The sequence below is a fragment of the Quercus robur genome, chromosome 8 (genome assembly GCF_932294415.1).
Source record: "Quercus robur chromosome 8, dhQueRobu3.1, whole genome shotgun sequence".
Lineage (NCBI taxonomy): Eukaryota > Viridiplantae > Streptophyta > Magnoliopsida > Fagales > Fagaceae > Quercus > Quercus robur.
The window spans coordinates 67256285-67272341 of record NC_065541.1 but is presented as its reverse complement, the minus strand read 5'-3'; the positions used below and the strand labels follow the sequence as shown (position 1 = coordinate 67272341).

At 34.7% G+C, this 16057-nt stretch overlaps 3 protein-coding genes and 1 long non-coding RNA gene across 6 annotated transcripts; 2 read left to right on the top strand and 2 right to left on the bottom strand.

Annotated features, from left to right (window-relative positions):
• The first annotated feature begins 866 nt into the window (after window positions 1–866).
• Window positions 867–2821, top strand: LOC126697864 (putative F-box protein At1g47790). The gene has a single exon (XM_050394995.1). The coding sequence runs from the start codon at window positions 991–993 to the stop codon at window positions 2275–2277; it is 1287 nt and encodes a 428-aa protein (XP_050250952.1). The 5' UTR covers window positions 867–990; the 3' UTR covers window positions 2278–2821.
• A 156-nt stretch (window positions 2822–2977) lies between these two features.
• LOC126697865 (glycerol-3-phosphate dehydrogenase [NAD(+)] 2, chloroplastic) lies at window positions 2978–7521 on the bottom strand. 2 transcript variants are annotated; one of them, XM_050394996.1, is made up of 9 exons: window positions 6945–7521; window positions 5592–5728; window positions 5358–5463; window positions 4937–5138; window positions 4703–4790; window positions 4141–4288; window positions 3645–3794; window positions 3412–3561; window positions 2978–3250 (listed from the first exon to the last, which is right to left on the bottom strand). In XM_050394996.1, the coding sequence occupies exons 1-9, from the start codon at window positions 7215–7217 to the stop codon at window positions 3236–3238; spliced, it is 1269 nt and encodes a 422-aa protein (XP_050250953.1). In that variant the 5' UTR covers window positions 7218–7521; the 3' UTR covers window positions 2978–3235. The 2 variants fall into 2 exon arrangements, with proteins under 2 accessions (XP_050250953.1, XP_050250954.1); XM_050394997.1 differs by lacking the exon at window positions 4703–4790 and having other exon boundaries at window positions 4141–4277.
• A 4348-nt stretch (window positions 7522–11869) lies between these two features.
• On the top strand, window positions 11870–13088 carry LOC126697862 (uncharacterized). Its single transcript, XR_007646273.1, has 2 exons — window positions 11870–12021; window positions 12270–13088. It is a non-coding gene; the product is annotated as an uncharacterized LOC126697862 (long non-coding RNA).
• A 644-nt stretch (window positions 13089–13732) lies between these two features.
• Window positions 13733–15655, bottom strand: LOC126697861 (two-component response regulator ARR17-like). 2 transcript variants are annotated; one of them, XM_050394989.1, is made up of 6 exons: window positions 15413–15655; window positions 15074–15218; window positions 14534–14613; window positions 14278–14355; window positions 14116–14189; window positions 13733–14032 (listed from the first exon to the last, which is right to left on the bottom strand). In XM_050394989.1, the coding sequence occupies exons 1-6, from the start codon at window positions 15431–15433 to the stop codon at window positions 13942–13944; spliced, it is 489 nt and encodes a 162-aa protein (XP_050250946.1). In that variant the 5' UTR covers window positions 15434–15655; the 3' UTR covers window positions 13733–13941. The 2 variants fall into 2 exon arrangements, with proteins under 2 accessions (XP_050250946.1, XP_050250947.1); XM_050394990.1 differs by having other exon boundaries at window positions 14116–14186; window positions 15413–15646.
• Between the last annotated feature and the right edge of the window lie 402 nt (window positions 15656–16057).

Here is a 16057-nt window from a genome sequence, read left to right as displayed (position 1 = left end):
GGAAAACATAAGAAAGAAGACAGCGAAACCTAAGACCTTCTTTCCTCTTTCAATAAAGTAAAATACCTTATTCATTTGAAGGGGTGTAGGTGTAGGAGATACTTTGCCCTTCTAAAGTGAGATGAATTATTATTCATTATATTAAATTAGGTCCAATGCTTTTTTCTTCTTAAAAAAAAAAAATGGTCCAATGCTTTTAATTTATGAAATTGTTTCAAATTAATACTTAAGACCGTTTGGTATCAGAGTTTAAACACATGTTTTTAGTTTTTAAACAACATTATACGTATTTTCACATACTTTTTCACCTACACATATTTCCAAAAAATACAAATAACGTTATTAGAATAATGTTACCAAACGGCCCCTTTTTGTGTCCTTTTTTATTATTTATTTTCATTAGTTTGGACAGTAAAGAAATTGAAAAAATTGAAAAATACTATAATAAAATTTTTAATGTTTTGCTTTTACCTCGGTCATTTTCTTAGTTTTAGAAAAGTTCTCTCTCTAAATGGAGCTTTCTCTTAATTATTTTTATTAAATGGTTATGAGCACACAACTTAACTTAGGTGAAATGTAAATTTTAATTTATGATTTCTTTGACTCCATTACCACCAAAATAATAAAGTCGGCATAGATAAAACTTTGTATATATTTTTTTAATTAATTAATAAAAATTTCCCAAAGTAAAAATAAAATGCTGTCGCGCCTGTTAAGTTAACAAATGTAAAGATAAACAGTAGACATAAAAGAATGAGTCGTTATTGGAGGACACATGTGAGTAATGGATCGATAAAAACAAAAACAAATCACAAAAAGAAGACGCAACCGCCCCACCTATAAAGAAAAAGGCGAAGGGGGAAAAAGATAAAGATAAAGATAAACAAAGCCCAACCCACCACACTGGTCTCTTCCACTTTTTCCCATTTGCTTTGTGAAGCCTAACCCTAATAAGCTTTTTCACAAAATATACCCAAAACACAATCAGAAATGGAAGCACCGACGCCAACACCAACACCAACACCAACACCAACACCGGAACTTCCAGAAGATATCATTCCCGACATACTGAAAAGGCTTCCGGTGAAGTCCCTTGTACGATTCAGGTGTGTTTCCAAATCTTGGCACTCTCTTATTACCAGTTCTTCTTTCATCCATACGCACCTCCACTTCAAAAAATCCAGGTCCCTTATCCTTCTGGCTCGTTATTGTGAGACCCTTTTGTCCATAGGCCCCCAACAACAACATCAACCCGATTTTAATATTACTACTACTACTGCTGTAGATGGTTTTCAAAAGGCTGTTGAGCTTGACTCTTTTGTTCTCGTTAAGAATTTGCCTTATTATGTTAAGGGTCATTGTGATGGCTTGATTTGTGTGGTTATCAAAGATGGTGGTGATGGTGCTCTCGTTTTATGGAATCCATCTATTAGGCAATACAAGAGGCTTCCACTTCCACGAAATTTTCATTCCACTAGGGAGGTTTTTGGTCTTGGTTTCGATTCTACCATCGGGGATTATAAGGTTGTTAGAGCCCCATCTAGTTATTGTCAAATGAAGATCAAGGATTACCATCCTCAGGTCGAGGTCTTAACTTTAGGATCCAATACTTGGAGGAAAATTCCAGACGAAGACACTCCACCTTTTTGTATTGAGCATTTCTTTCAAGCCACTAATGCCAATGGTGCTCTGTATTGGCTTGTGGCGGCCAATGATGACCCCTTCCACTGTGAAATTTTGCGTTTTGATTTGGCTAAGGAGAAGTTTAAGGTGGTGCCATCCCCTCCTGATACATTTCATAGGAATGTATCGTGGTTGGGGACTTTGGAAGGCTCGCTTTGTGCAATTCATACGCAGAGGTTGAGCTATGTTGACGTGTGGACGAGTAAGGATGATGAGACTTGGACCAAATTGATTACCATTCCGAGGATGCCTGGACCTGAAGCTTCTGTTAGACATTCTGATTATGTGCCCTTATGTTTCACCAGCAGCGGTGCAGTGGTGATTGGAATAAAATTGGAGGGCTTTGTTACTTATCACCCGATAGAGAATAAGGTTAGCAAACTGGCTGTTCAGGGTGTTGAACATTGGTTACAAGAAACCGTGTGTGCTGAGAGTTTGGTTTCACCCTATGCTGCGGATGAACCTGCTGCTGCAAGACAACACCAAATGAGGTCGGCTCACACGGCTTCTCGCAGCCTCTGGCAACTGATTCTTGGTTTAAAGCACGGTGTGGCAAACTATTTCTCTTGTTCTAGTGGTGATCCTAGACAATGATAAGGAGAGTGCCTACGCTTAAGCATGCAGAATTTGATTTCACCTTATGGTGTGGATGAACCTGCTTCTGCAAGACAACACCAAACAGGTTGGCTCACATGACTTCTCACAAACTCGGGCAATGGCAAAATATTTTTCTTCTTCTGGTGGTGACCATGGACACCAATAAGAAGAGTACCCTATTCTTGAGCGTATGAAGGTTGATCCTTAATTACAGTTCATGACTGAAAATTCCATTTCATTGCCTTCAAATGTTGCTGCAGTCTTTCTTTCAACCTTATGGTACTAATGCACCCACTGCTGCCAGGCAACACCAAACAGAGTTGGCTCATATGACTTATCAAAATTCCTCTTGTTTCTAGCGGTGACCTCGGACACTGATAGGAATACCTACTCATAAGCATGCAGAGGTTGCTTCCCAATTAGTCATGTATAAAAATTTTCATTTCATTTCCTTTACTGCAGTATTTCTTTAAAGCACTTGGTGAACAATGTCTGTTTATTACTTCTAATTACTATACTTGGATCAATGTTTTCACATCTACTCTGGTGTATCCATCTTAATGATGGCTCTAATTGCTCATTATCTGCCTATATATATAATCAATCCATAGCATGTATTCGTGGCAAGAGATTGAATGGCAGTAGCCAATAAAACAAAAAGGACAGAGAGAGATTGAATGGCAGTAGAAATGAGGTCTTATCAAATGAAAACCATCATTTCAATTATATCTCATTTTGAGAATTTCAAAATCATTCCTGATTTACAAAACTGTTCTCCTGACCAAAAAATAGGGAGTTCAAGCAATATAGACCCAAAAATATCCACTTGTGTAATGTCATTTGTGTAATTGTAAATTGTTCCTCGTGTGGTTTGATATATGTCAGCACCTGGAGTTAATGTCGGAGTGCTTCACTCAACAAAAATTGTTCATTTTCTTGACAAAGCCCTTAGGTTTCATACTTCTTCAACCTACAGTTAAAATTTATATTGTAACATTTAGAATCTCCAAAACGAGAAAAAAAAAAAATGCAAACTACAGTCATAAACTTTTATCTTCTTTAACCCAAAAAAAAAAAAAAAAAAATACAAAAACTTTTATCTTCGTTTGAACACGATTGAGTGAGAATAACCTGAGGAAGGCTCATCAACTCGAGAACAGCTTTCTTCGGGGTCAGTTCATTGTCTATAATTCGAGCAACTGCCGTCAAAACTGGCATCTTCACATTATACTTCTGGGCCAATGCAATCACAGCTCCAGCTGTTGATACACCTTCTGCCACCTATTAAACGTGGACGTTGAGTAACCACAATGACGACAATTTTTAACCAACATCAGAAGTTGTAAGTAAGAAGATTCAAGCACCTGATTCATAGAACTCAGAACATCATCAAGCTTCTCCCCCAATCCAAGGCGGACTCCAACCGTTCTGTTTCTTGAAAGATTCACGAAACATGTGAGCATGATGTCTCCAGTTCCTGATAGACCAGTAATGGTTGTTGGCTTCGCACCCATCTTCAAAAATAGATTCAAGGAAAATTTTGTAAGGTAACAACAGCAATGCAGCAACGGGCAACATAAATCCTAGGAACAACACTCTTGGAACAAAGGCAACAACCAATTAACAGACCAACCAATGAATTTATGCAGAAACCAAACAAAACCAAGGACAGGGAAGTCCATTTAAATCATCAAGGCTATCAAGTATGGCTTATTCTTCATTGACCAAAGGATAGTCACCATATCCAAATGATTTTTTTAAGAGCAGGGTTTTATGCCATAAGCATTCCATAGATAAAAACTAAGGTGTTGTCAATGGCTTACGCTATATGTATATTACATACAATAGAAGATAAGATACCTTTGTTGCTAACCATCGTATCTCAGAACAACCTTGTGCAACAAGAGCTGCCATAGAGTTGTTACCAAGATTCATCCCTACAACAATACCTGCTGCTATTGCAAGCACATTTTTGAGTGCACCTGCAATTTCCACTCCTGTAACATCACTGGAGTTATCAGAGGTTATGAGCTGAGCATGTGTACAAAATGTATGGATATGGTTGTTTACATTTTATAATGCAAACCTCTAGCATATATGCTACACCAATCTAAAAGACAGGGTATGATCAAAGGGGGACAGAAAGATAATCAAGCAGGTACATATACAAGCAACTACTAACCAAAGGGGCAGAATTGGTGGATTCAGTGACCAATGGTCAAATATGAATATCCAATAATAAATTAATAACTTGGTGGCAAAACAGAGTGGGAAGCTAGGAATGTTGTTGCATGAGTGGGAAACTGGGAAGGTTGTCATTGAGGGGCTTTCTTTTGGGAGGAGAGGAGTGGGGAAGGAGAGATAGCTAGTCTATTTATTTTAATAGAAATTTACTCGAGTGAATTTAGTGGAGATCATCTACCTTGAAGTGCTGATTCTTAAATGACTAGAAGCTAGTAACTGCTGAGTAGCACTTGCCAATCTCTGGTCCCTTGATGCTGCCACCATTGCTACCCAAAGCAAAAGAAAAGGCAAGACACAAATTTTAGCCTCCCCCAAAGAATGAACAACTTAAAGGTGTAGATTCTACAGTGGTAAATACTTGTATAAGTTATTTTTTAAAAGGAACAGAAAAATTTTTAATCAATAATGTCACCTGTTGGCAATTTATTCATCAATTCTAGTGCAAATGAAGGGCCTGATAGTGCAACAAAAGGCTGGCGAGGATTCCTCAATGCTTGGGGAATAATCTGAGACATCATTCTCAATGTATTCAGCTCTAACCCTTTGCTAAGGGAGATGAATGGCAAGCAAGGATCTACATAATCTGCAATGTCCTCAAGAAAAGATGAGGTGAACTGCAAGAAAAGAGATAAGAATCAGGTAGTGGCCTTGTTTTATACATAATGATAGACCAGGAAACATAAAATACTGTATTGTTGATGGTATAAATAAACTACTATAGCAATCTGTAGTGAGAGAGCACCAGGTTGTGAATATGTGAAATGCCGAAAAATCATCATAAAAGTTACTATCAAAACTCTGAATCACCAACAGAAACAGGAAAAATGAAAGACCTGCACGGGCACAGCATGAAGACAATAGTCCGCACCAAGCAAAGCAGATTTGGCATCAGTTGTTGCAATCACATTTTCAGGTAGTTTATGTTTTGGCAAGTACTTGCTGAGAGGAAAAACAAATAAGAGAGCATGATTATACATACACTTGGAGAGATAGGAAAATGGTCACTTTGATAAGATTGCAATGCCAAGGGTAGAGGCATGACATGATGAAGAAAAATAAAAAGTTACCAATTAAAGTTGCTCTCATTAATGGATCGGCAAACTTGAGGATCACGTACAAGCATGTGAACTTCCAATTGAGCCTTTCTATCTGCAACATGGGCAGCCATTGCTGTACCAAACGATCCACCTCCAAGCACCACAACCTAAAGACCAAAATTAATTAACATACAATATAGTTGCAAAAGGCCAATGAACTCTAGCTCAAACACAGATCCTATCCATGTAAAAGCAGGGTGGTGGGTGAGACAGAGTATCCAAGCCACTCACTGCATTTCTATTTACCAATAAAAAAAAGGTTGCAAAAGCACATGCTATAAGTTTCTTTAATTGGTACGTTACACACGCTAGTGTAGTCAAAGGGGAGTTGGGCGCTCAAGCGAGATTCCTTTAGTGAATCACTTGCCTTTAGAGTTGAGGCGAGTGAGGACCACCTTAAACAAGCTGTAAGATGCTTGAGGCAAGAGCCTCAGTGAAAAAAAAAATTTAATTTGGCCAAGAGGGATTGTTCTATACTTAATTTCAAGTTTGCGGGTGTCCCTCTCTCGTGCATTCTTTTATCTCACCTCTCTTTCTTTCTACTAGGATTTTAAAAATAAATTTCTTTTATTTAAAAAAAAAAAAAAAAAAAATCACATGATCTTTAAGCTCTAATAGTTTTATGTTTTTGTTTTCTGAATTTTTTTTGTATGATATTGTTGTAAAGTCTATTCTTATATTAATTATTACTTAATAGAGCCTCCAACCAGTTTGAAAAATTGAAATTGTGCCCAGTAAGCATTAGATGCATATTATTCGAGTTTATTACATGTAAAATAACTATATTTAGAGTAACCAGTTTGAAAAATTGAAATTGTGCCCAGTAAGCATTAGATGCATATTATTCGAGTTTATTACATGTAAAATAACTATATTTAGAGTTGGGTGTCTCAATTTACTTGGGTGAGTGCCTTTTTGGCACCTCACGTCTTAGGAAATACAAGGACTTTCGTGGCTTAAGGTCTCCTTTTGCCTTTGACTACACTGATACACACCCCATAAGTCTCGCACCCATGACCTCACCCTCCTCCCATTATTATGGGATAAGAAAGTGCCAATTGGGATGTATATAGCACATTGCGAAAGGCACATGCTATAACTTAGAACATCAAAATCAAACATTTAATTGTTTTCATGTAGTTGGATGATGAACATATGAAGATGCATATCTAAACATTTAAATACTGAATCGTTGTAATACTAAACCATGGGTCATTACGATTAAGCAAGCAAAATGGACCAATGTATGTAAAGAAATTGATTGAGCACCAAAATATGAATTGGACGTAGCTGAAAGATAAAGAAGGAAAGAAAGAAAGAGACCTTATTAGTACGTTCAAGAACATCATCAGTCTTGGTCTTGGAGCGCCAAGAGCGGGACCAACGAACCAGCTTCTCCCAGGCCAATCGAACCACTCTGCGCCTATCTTTCCTGGACCGGTCACCAGTGGTTTCCGGGTACAATTCTTCGGAGGGTGGCTGAGAATCGGAACTGGCGAGAGAGACGAACATTGAGGTTGAGGTTGAAGGAGTTCTTTGGAGTCTGGGATTGGTTGAGACTGAGACTGAGACTGGGCTCATGAACACTGACGCCATTTGTCAAACACTTGGACTGCAAGAAAAGAAACACAGCGCACTGTTTCTTTCTTTCTTTCTCTTTCTCAATTTCACTTTTCTTTCACAGGGATTCGCTTCGCTTGGTTCAGCTAACATACACGCTGTAATAATTCGTGAAATGCGACTGCGTCTCGTGGCCCTTCGGCTACTTTACCATACGAAGTATATACATATATTTTGGCCCCACCATACCAACTTTCATGTTTACATACATACTACCGTCTTTCTTTAAAATTTCGGTTTTTGTCTCTCAATTTTATCCCTGCATCACTGCATCTAGAAGCATTATCCGTTTATCAACTGCATAAAAGGACTACATTTTTTGCCCAAAAACTAAACACAACATTTTTGTAATCTAAAACTCAATGCAAAACCAAGGGGATCCTTAGGGCCCAAGCCCAACCAACCCTAGAGGATTTCTTGGGTCAACACTCACTCAAAACATATTGGGCCCAAAACCATATTTATCTTGAACAAAGTTTAGTTTCAAACTAATTTTGAGCTATCTCTTGTAGAAGAATAAAACTCCAAACTTATTTGAAGTTAAACTTTTTCTATCTATTTTATTTAGTTATTCAGTTAAATCAATGATTTGTTATTGTAACATATAGTAACAACTGTTTTATCCAAAATGTGTATTTTATTTAGGCGGAATTACAATGTTGGTCCCTCAAGTTTATTTTGTGTGTATAATTAGTCCCTCAAGTTTTAAAATGAGTTGTATTAGTCCTTTTACTAACTGTTGTTAGTATTGTTGTTTATATAACTAACGGAATAATGACTTGACATTTTTTTTAATGATGTGACATTTTTTTATTAAAAAATTACAAAATAAATTTACTCATAAGAAATTCACAAACCAATACCAAATTAAAACCAGTATTGCTACTAATTCACAATCCCATGATTCTAAAAAAAATAAATAAATAATTGGGAGTTTTATTCTAATTCCCAGTTCTTCTTCATTAATTTCCATTGATTTCCAATGCACCTTGCTCGAAATCAAACCGACACCGATCGTAGCTTCATTTTCAGGCAGAGGATTAAACGGTTTGGACTTGAATATTCTCAAACCCAACGTGATTGCGCCTGATGAGAACATACTAGCCGGGTGGATCGACACAATTGGCCCGACCTAATTAGACTCTGATACCCAAAGGACTGAGTTCAATATAAACTCTGGAACTTCAATGGCTTGTCCTCATGTAAGTGGCGTGGCGGACTTGCTTATGGAATACACATGGTCTGAGTGCAGCCTGTTATCATAACCTAGACAAACTAGTTATTGAAAATTCAAATAACCGACAAAGTAGCAAATAGCTAGACAATGAATAAATTTGTTTATAATAAACCAAAATTCCTAATTCACAACGTTGAATTTGAAATACCTACCAAGCTCGCAGGTCTTCTTGAAAAATACTCATCCAAACAAATACAAGCAAAATTGTGCATCTTTTTATTATATATAATAAAAAAATAAAAAAAGAACCCCACAAATTTTTTCCTTTGATTGGGCAACACCCAAGTTACCCTTGAGAATTGCAATCGGTGATGATAGCTTTCTTATGTCCCATATAGAAACATCAAACAGTAATCTAGATGACTAGACACTGTAGCAACAGTCTAGAAACATCAAACAGTAAGTCAATCTTGTCATCGACAAGTGGTTAGGGCTTAGGCTGTCGCCAGCGGCGACTAGGGCTTGGGTCTCCATCGGTGGTGGGTCAGTTCCCTTCTCTCTCATGGGTGGGTTTGTGATTTTTTTTTTTTTAAAAGAACCGTGGGTTTGTGAATCTATGGCAATACTGGTTTTAATTTGGTATTGATTTGTGAATTTCTTACATGTAAATTTTTTTTGTAATTTTTAATAAAAAATGCTAAGTCATTGTTTCGTTTGCCACATAAGTAACCCCACTAACGCAGTTAGTAAAAGGACTAATGCAACTCATTTCTAAAACTTGAGGGACTAACATTGTAGTTTCGCCTTCTATTTATGTTTTACCTCATCAAAACTCTAATTTTTTTATTCTAGATTGCGAGAGTTATTTATTTCTATTTCTATATTTTTATATATAATGGATCAATATGCAATATGTACTTAAAAAATTTTAAAAAAAATAATGGAAACAAAGATGGCATGATCAGTTGACGACCACGTCTCATGATATAAAGATCATCAATTTGAATCTCTAAATTTCCTTGTCATGGGACTCAAAACTCACTTATCAAAAATTAAATAAAATAAATAAGGTAGCTTCATGTTCACCTCAAAATATCATATCATTGTCATGGAAAAAGAAATTTATTGGATATTTCTTCACCCTTTATTAACATATCTAAATGAAAATGACTTAACATTAGGTTAAATATTTGGTTTGCAATGCTCGACTTGTTACAATTATTATGTATACTAGCTGCAGCCCCACACGATGCGTGGGAATATATAAATATTTTGTAATGGGGTATAATATATAAAAAGTAACAATCATTTCAAATATATATATATATATATATATTTTTTTAAAGATTTCTACAAGTTTTTTTTTTTTTTTTAATCTTTTTATATCTACAAAATACAAATATGTCATACAATTATATTTTGTATGCTTGATTAGTATTCTTTTTGAGGTGAACTATATTTTTCTAACTTCTGTTGTAGTGTGTTATATTTGATATACAACTAAACTTTATAAGTTTCAAATTTATTATTCAAATTTCTCATCTCTTAAAGAATAAGAAGATTATCATAACAATAAAAATTTTATCAAAAAACTACAATGTTATCTTAACCAAAATTAAATTGAAACAAAAGGAATAAAAGACAGACTTTATAGTAATTTATTACTCAAAATTTATAGGCATATTCTAAAAGAAAAACTTTTTAGAATGTGTTTTGACATAAACTCAAATTCCTATTTCCGAAACAAAGTTCACATTCACTGCGTGATCCAATTTTCATTGCATATAAAGGAGTATTTGTAGGGATAATATCTTGACGTGCTCTCTACTTGAAAGTTGGCCTTATTTGGAACCATTGTTTGCCATGAAAACTCAAATTCATTTTGAGTTCATACACTTTGAGACCATGAAAACTCAATCCCATTCATCATGAAATCCCAAAATTGAATTAATTTTTTTTTTTCAAGTAATGAGATGGTAATAAATAAATAAATAACAAGAATAATACAAATAACAGAACTCATTTTGAGTTCAGCCACTTTGGACCTGGGCTACTAATGTTTGCCTCTTATGTACTTCAATTTCGTCTGCAAGCTCTATCTCTTGCACTAATTTGATTGGGTTTTGGCAGATGGACTTGAGTCATAATTGAAAGAACGGGAAAAACACTCAAGAAATTATCCCATTGAAGGTCATACCAATCAATTTGTGGAGAGAACAATGGAAAATTTATAAAGAAAAAAATATGACAAGTGAGGAGGTGAGGAGGTTGTTATCTATTGATGACTGTCAGAATTCCATATAATTGCGGCATGTGAAGAGTCTAGGTAAATGGTGAGACACATGGTATAATTGGAGATAAAAGTAACACTATAATTTAAGTAGAGGCTCAATAAATGTCAATAGGTAAATCAAAAAATAAAAAAGAATGAAAGAAAATGAATGATGAAATGATGCTGATGTGGTTTAACTGAAGCGTAGCAACAATAAATGCTACGTTTCAGCTTTTAGATATATATAGATGATAAATCTCACCATAGTGTCTATAGAATATCAATTGCAGAAGTTAACCCAAATTCAATGCGTGTCTATAGAATATCAATTGCACTAGTAATTAAACCAAATTCAATGCATAACTAGTTTGGTCTAGCAAAAATCACAATTACATGTACATAAATTGCACATTAGCTCGACCCTCTTCTTTTTTTTAAATCTTGTAGAAATCATAAATAAAAATTAATGAAGGCCCACTAATTTTTTTTTTACATAACAAACAAAAATATATACCTCCTTTTTCTTGAATTCTTTTCTTATTGTGATTCCATGTTAGTGTGATTTTGTTTAGGTGAGAAATCATATGAAAAGAAATGATACAATACAATGGACTCGACTGCACAACACTTTAAAAAGTCCGATTTTTTTTTTTTTTTTTTTTTTGGTGTGATTTATGAAGTTCAACACTAGTACAGGTCAATTTTTGGGAAACTTAAATTATTATTATTTTTTCTTTGATTGACTATAAGAATCAAATTGATTACATAGGGAAAATGTAATCTTGAGGGTCAATTTCTTATGAGCTATATTAATGATGGTTTAACTGTAAACCATATTTTGTTATTCATCAAATCAAATGCTTCTTTATTTATTATTTATTATTATTATTTATTATTATTGTTATTATTATAAAATGACGCTTTTAATTTATGCTACGAAAAATCAAACACGTAAAAGGACACGCTGCCAACGAGTATCAAGTTGTAGCACTTGCACCTTCAACTAGTCCCGCCTTCCTCTCCACTTTGCTTACTTGTTAGGAAAAGCCTTTTCTCTTTTTTATTTTATTATTTTATTTATTGATGAACTAAAAAAAAAAAAAAAAAATTCCAAAGAATATTCTATATAAAATATCCAATGAAAGCATCAGAAAAAAAAAAAAATAAATAAATAAATAAAAATTAAAAATTAAAAATCGAAAATGTTGTTCCTCCCCAAGGTAACACTAAATATGGAGCTATAAAATTATAATTGTTTACATGGTCATGTTAGCTACAAGTCTCTGGCCATCCAAAAGGAGAACAAAGCAAGGTATCACCAACAATTGAAGGTAAGAATTTCTTGAAACCTTCGTACAATTTTTAATTCATTCTTCATTCCAAAAATTGAAATATTAATAGAGGAAATTTTGTTATCATTTTTTTCTTCTTCTTTGGTACAAAGCTTTCGATCATAGTAGTTGTGTTATTTGATTTCTGGGTCTTGGAAATTCATTCTGATTGTAAAACAATGTTCTCTATTGAAGCATGTGCATAATCGTAGCTCTCATACATGAATTCTTGGTCCTTACCGTTTTAGGTGATAGAGGTGGTGGAGGTTGAAGCAATATATATATCTATATGGACAACCACCAACACCAACATGAAAATGAAAGGACTAGCCCTCGTCACAAACCATTTGTGGCACGTTGTTGTTCATGCCCTCGTGTTCTAGCCTCCTCAATATTCAGACGGATAGGAAGATGCATGTTTGTCTCATGTTACCCCGTTATCCAATGCTTTGGATGCGATAACCATAGACACCGTCACCACAACCATCACCACAAGCACTTCTTTTGATTCATTCTTCATTATTGCTTGTGGCTCTGTTGTGAATTACAAGCTTTGAACTTTAAAGCTTTGGTGACTTCAAAATTCTCTCTTTTGGTCCCAACCCATTAAAAGAAAATGGTTTGGGAAGTATTCTATAGGGAGCTTCACTTTGTCTAATCTATTTACATGGAAATATTTTCATCCATGATCCTCTTCCAAAGGAAGAATATGGAGGAAAATAAATAAAAGATTTTTATTTTTGAGTTATGTACCAAAAGGTTGAAAGTTATAGAATCTCACAAACTATTTTTGGGGCCGCAAGGTTCCAAGGTAATACTTCCAGAAATGTCTTTTTTTTTCTAATGGAGGTATATATGCTAATGGAGTGGCCTGCTGGGGTCATTTATAGGAAGTATATCGCAGGAACTTGATCTGAGTTAGTTTCAGAGTAATGTTCCCATTATTCCTTAGCTTTTGCTATGTCGATTAAGAAGTTAAATGTAATTATTATGTTGATTGTTGAATATACTCTGTTCATTCCTTTCTATTCTGAATTATATATTCATTTTGAGAGGATCAAGGCATAGGGAATTACTTGTTTTGATGAAAAAACAAAATTATTGATATACTTATACCATTTTGATTACTTTGTGGTGGGTGAACATGAATTTAATATTGTCAAATTATTGAATGTATTTGCATAAAAAACAATTGACGGACCTTTGTAGCCTGCATTCTGCCATGTCAAGTGGATGCTCTTTTGTTTTGGTCAGCAAGCGGAAGCTCAAAATTGAAGATATGTACATGGTTTTTTTTTTTTGGCTTATTGGTTTATTTGTTTATATAAACTGTTTTTAAAGTGCGGTTTTACTTTTTACTCGTGTTTAGCAAATCAACAAGTTAGTTAAAAAACTAATCCAAACGCAAACAAAGTATCCTTCCCTCATGAATTGGAGTAACAGGATTGTGCCTAGCATAGAAGTGAAACAAGCAATAATGCAGTATAGTTAGGCACCCACTTCTGCAGGGCTAGCATCGTGATTGCACTTGCCTAGTGATTGCTCTTCTTTACAACTAGCTAAAAACTACTCATCCATGTGTAGCAATGATCATAAGACTAAAAAGTATTTTCCCGAACTAAAATATGGCTCAAGAGAGCATTAAAACAAAGAAAATTGATATGTACAGACAATAAAAGATAATAAATTGAGGAGAGGAGAAGAATAATGATTATCACAGAAAGGAATGTCATTGAAACTATTTGGTTAACGTTAATCATACACAGCAACGTGGAGGTGGAGGGTAAGATTTTTGAGCAAAACAAAATTGATTGGTAACTGAAGCTAATTTTATTTCATCCAAGGAATTCTGGGGCTTCCTCTAGTCATAGGAATACTTGCTGCGGGTTCTAATCTCCTTAGGAATACGGACGTTTATCTTCAGGAGTTCATTAATTGACATCTTAATTTCTTCACATCTGATTGTTTTAGGGGCTTCAGCATGAACATCTGAGCTCCTTCCTCTAAGCACCTGATCAGAAAAATGCAAGTCTTTTAAAAATGAAATATGAGTGAAAAGAAAAGAAGAAGAGAACATGCATCATTTGGAAATACTTGTTAATACGAGTTGGGACGTTCTCAGATGACACAATAACCACTGGAACCTCTTTCATGACTGATGATTCCTGCTTGAAAAGAAACAAAGATATGGTCAACATTATTGTCACTGAATAGGCTCTTTCCATTAGGCATACTAATTATTGATTGTTGCAATACCTTAATTCTTTTAAGTAGCTCATAGCCTGTCATTCCTGGCATACAATAGTCTGTAATTATCAAATTTACTTTTGATACCTGCAAGATAATATTAAATACCTTTTAGCATTCAGAAGACAATTTATGAATGCATTGGTCATTGATTCATCTCAACTGAAGATGTTCCCATATTTATTCTCTTTGAAAGGGGATAATGTCCAATAGTTAAACGGATTAAAATGTTCAGAATTATCTCTCTCTTTTTAGAGTTACTTACTCTGCTCTCCAAGGTGTTATTTTGATCGTCTCCTAAGCCCAAAAATTCCAATGCCCTTCTCCCATTTTCCGCAGTAGTCACTGCAGCCACATGAATTATTAGTACTTTGAAAACAGAAGAACCATACAAAAACTCTTTTTTTTTTTCTTTTTGAGTAAGTAACACAATAAGTAGCATAAGAAAGAATAAAATGCTTATTTTATGCCCTTCTGTTAATTACTCATATATAAAAGCATTCACGTCCCACTCTTCATGTCCTCTTTTTAGTCAAATTGTAGGTACTCACACACACAAAAAATTGCTTTTAAATTCGACTAGCTACAACTCTTTCATTTGCTCCAAAAACTGTGTTATCTTTTCCAAGTACAATGCAACTGCAATATTGAATTTAATTGAGGTATAGAAGGAAGGTTAAGTTACATCACCCTAAGCAACTGTGACCCTTGTTCGAAAAAAAAAGCCTTAAAAAAAAAACCAAGAGACTATTGCATCCCAAACCAGAAAGAAAGAGCAAAAAATGATTGCAAGAGTATACATTACCTTTGCAAGAGGAGTTTATGAGTAGTTGTTCAATGAGTTTGCGATCAATGAGATTATCATCCACAGCTAAGACATGGGGTTGCTCCACATTTTCCATCACCCCCTTTGTTGAAGAAGAAGCAGCACTAGCAGCATCCATATGTTCCTGCAGATCCCTACCCCAATTATAAGTCCCTCTCAGAAAACTGTAATAATAACGAAGATGTTCTTCTAGTTATATAGCCGATCAAGAGTAATAGTCACAGTTGCAATAAAAGACACTACAAACAAATTAATGATAGAAAGACCAAAAAGGTAGATGCTTCTCTGACAAAACTATAATAAAGAGAGATTGCATACATAAACAAACTCACAAGACATGTATGAACGTAATGTGGTCGTTTATATAGAGTTAATGCATAAGAAAATTAAGGTGGTTGGTGAGCGAGGAATTTTAGAAAAGAGAGAGAGAATCACACGCTATCACAGAGATCATATCAGTCACAGATATTTCGTGATCTTTATTGGATTTCTCTCTCTTTTTTTCTTTTCTTTTTTTTTGATTTGCTTTTCTTCTTTAAACCATAACTCTCTCTCTACAAGCATCTACATTCGCATCTTTCAGCGATATCCTCACTCTGGTGAATCTAGTTATTGAGTCTGTGTGTACCAGCTACACATTTCAACACTGTTCCAAGAGTTTAGATAACGAATCAACGTGCTCTTTTGTCTTTTACGTGTACGTAATAAAAGAGTGTATATAATATGTACATTTTAATATTTTAAAAATGGTTCTATTATGAAGCAATTTTCCCATTCAATGAGTTTCAAAAAAAAAAAAAATTTCCCCATTCAATGCACATGTAGAAACAAGATTACAAGAGTCAAGAAGTGTTACATCATTTGTCTCAACTCTCAACAACAAAAAAGTGTTACATCATTTAGTTTTTTTTTTTTTTTTTCCTCGTGAAATTTCATATGGTAATATTTTAAATATTGCTTTTG

Bases quoted from the DNA above. Each gene is read 5' to 3' on its own strand.
- LOC126697864 (XM_050394995.1), top strand. From the start codon at position 991: ATGGAAGCACCGACGCCAACACCAACACCAACACCAACACCAACACCG.
- LOC126697865 (XM_050394996.1), bottom strand. From the start codon at position 7,217: ATGGCGTCAGTGTTCATGAGCCCAGTCTCAGTCTCAGTCTCAACCAAT. The intron at 5,729-6,944 runs GTCTCTTTCTTT...TTTGGTCTTTAG, and splicing joins TTCTTGAACGTACTAATAAG to GTTGTGGTGCTTGGAGGTGG. The intron at 4,791-4,936 runs GTGACATTATTG...TGCTTTGGGTAG, and splicing joins GATGAATAAATTGCCAACAG to CAATGGTGGCAGCATCAAGG.
- LOC126697861 (XM_050394989.1), bottom strand. From the start codon at position 15,433: ATGTCTTGTGAGTTTGTTTAT. The intron at 14,614-15,073 runs GTAATGTATACT...ATGTGGCTGCAG, and splicing joins CATAAACTCCTCTTGCAAAG to TGACTACTGCGGAAAATGGG. The intron at 14,356-14,533 runs GTAAGTAACTCT...ATTATCTTGCAG, and splicing joins ATAACACCTTGGAGAGCAGA to GTATCAAAAGTAAATTTGAT.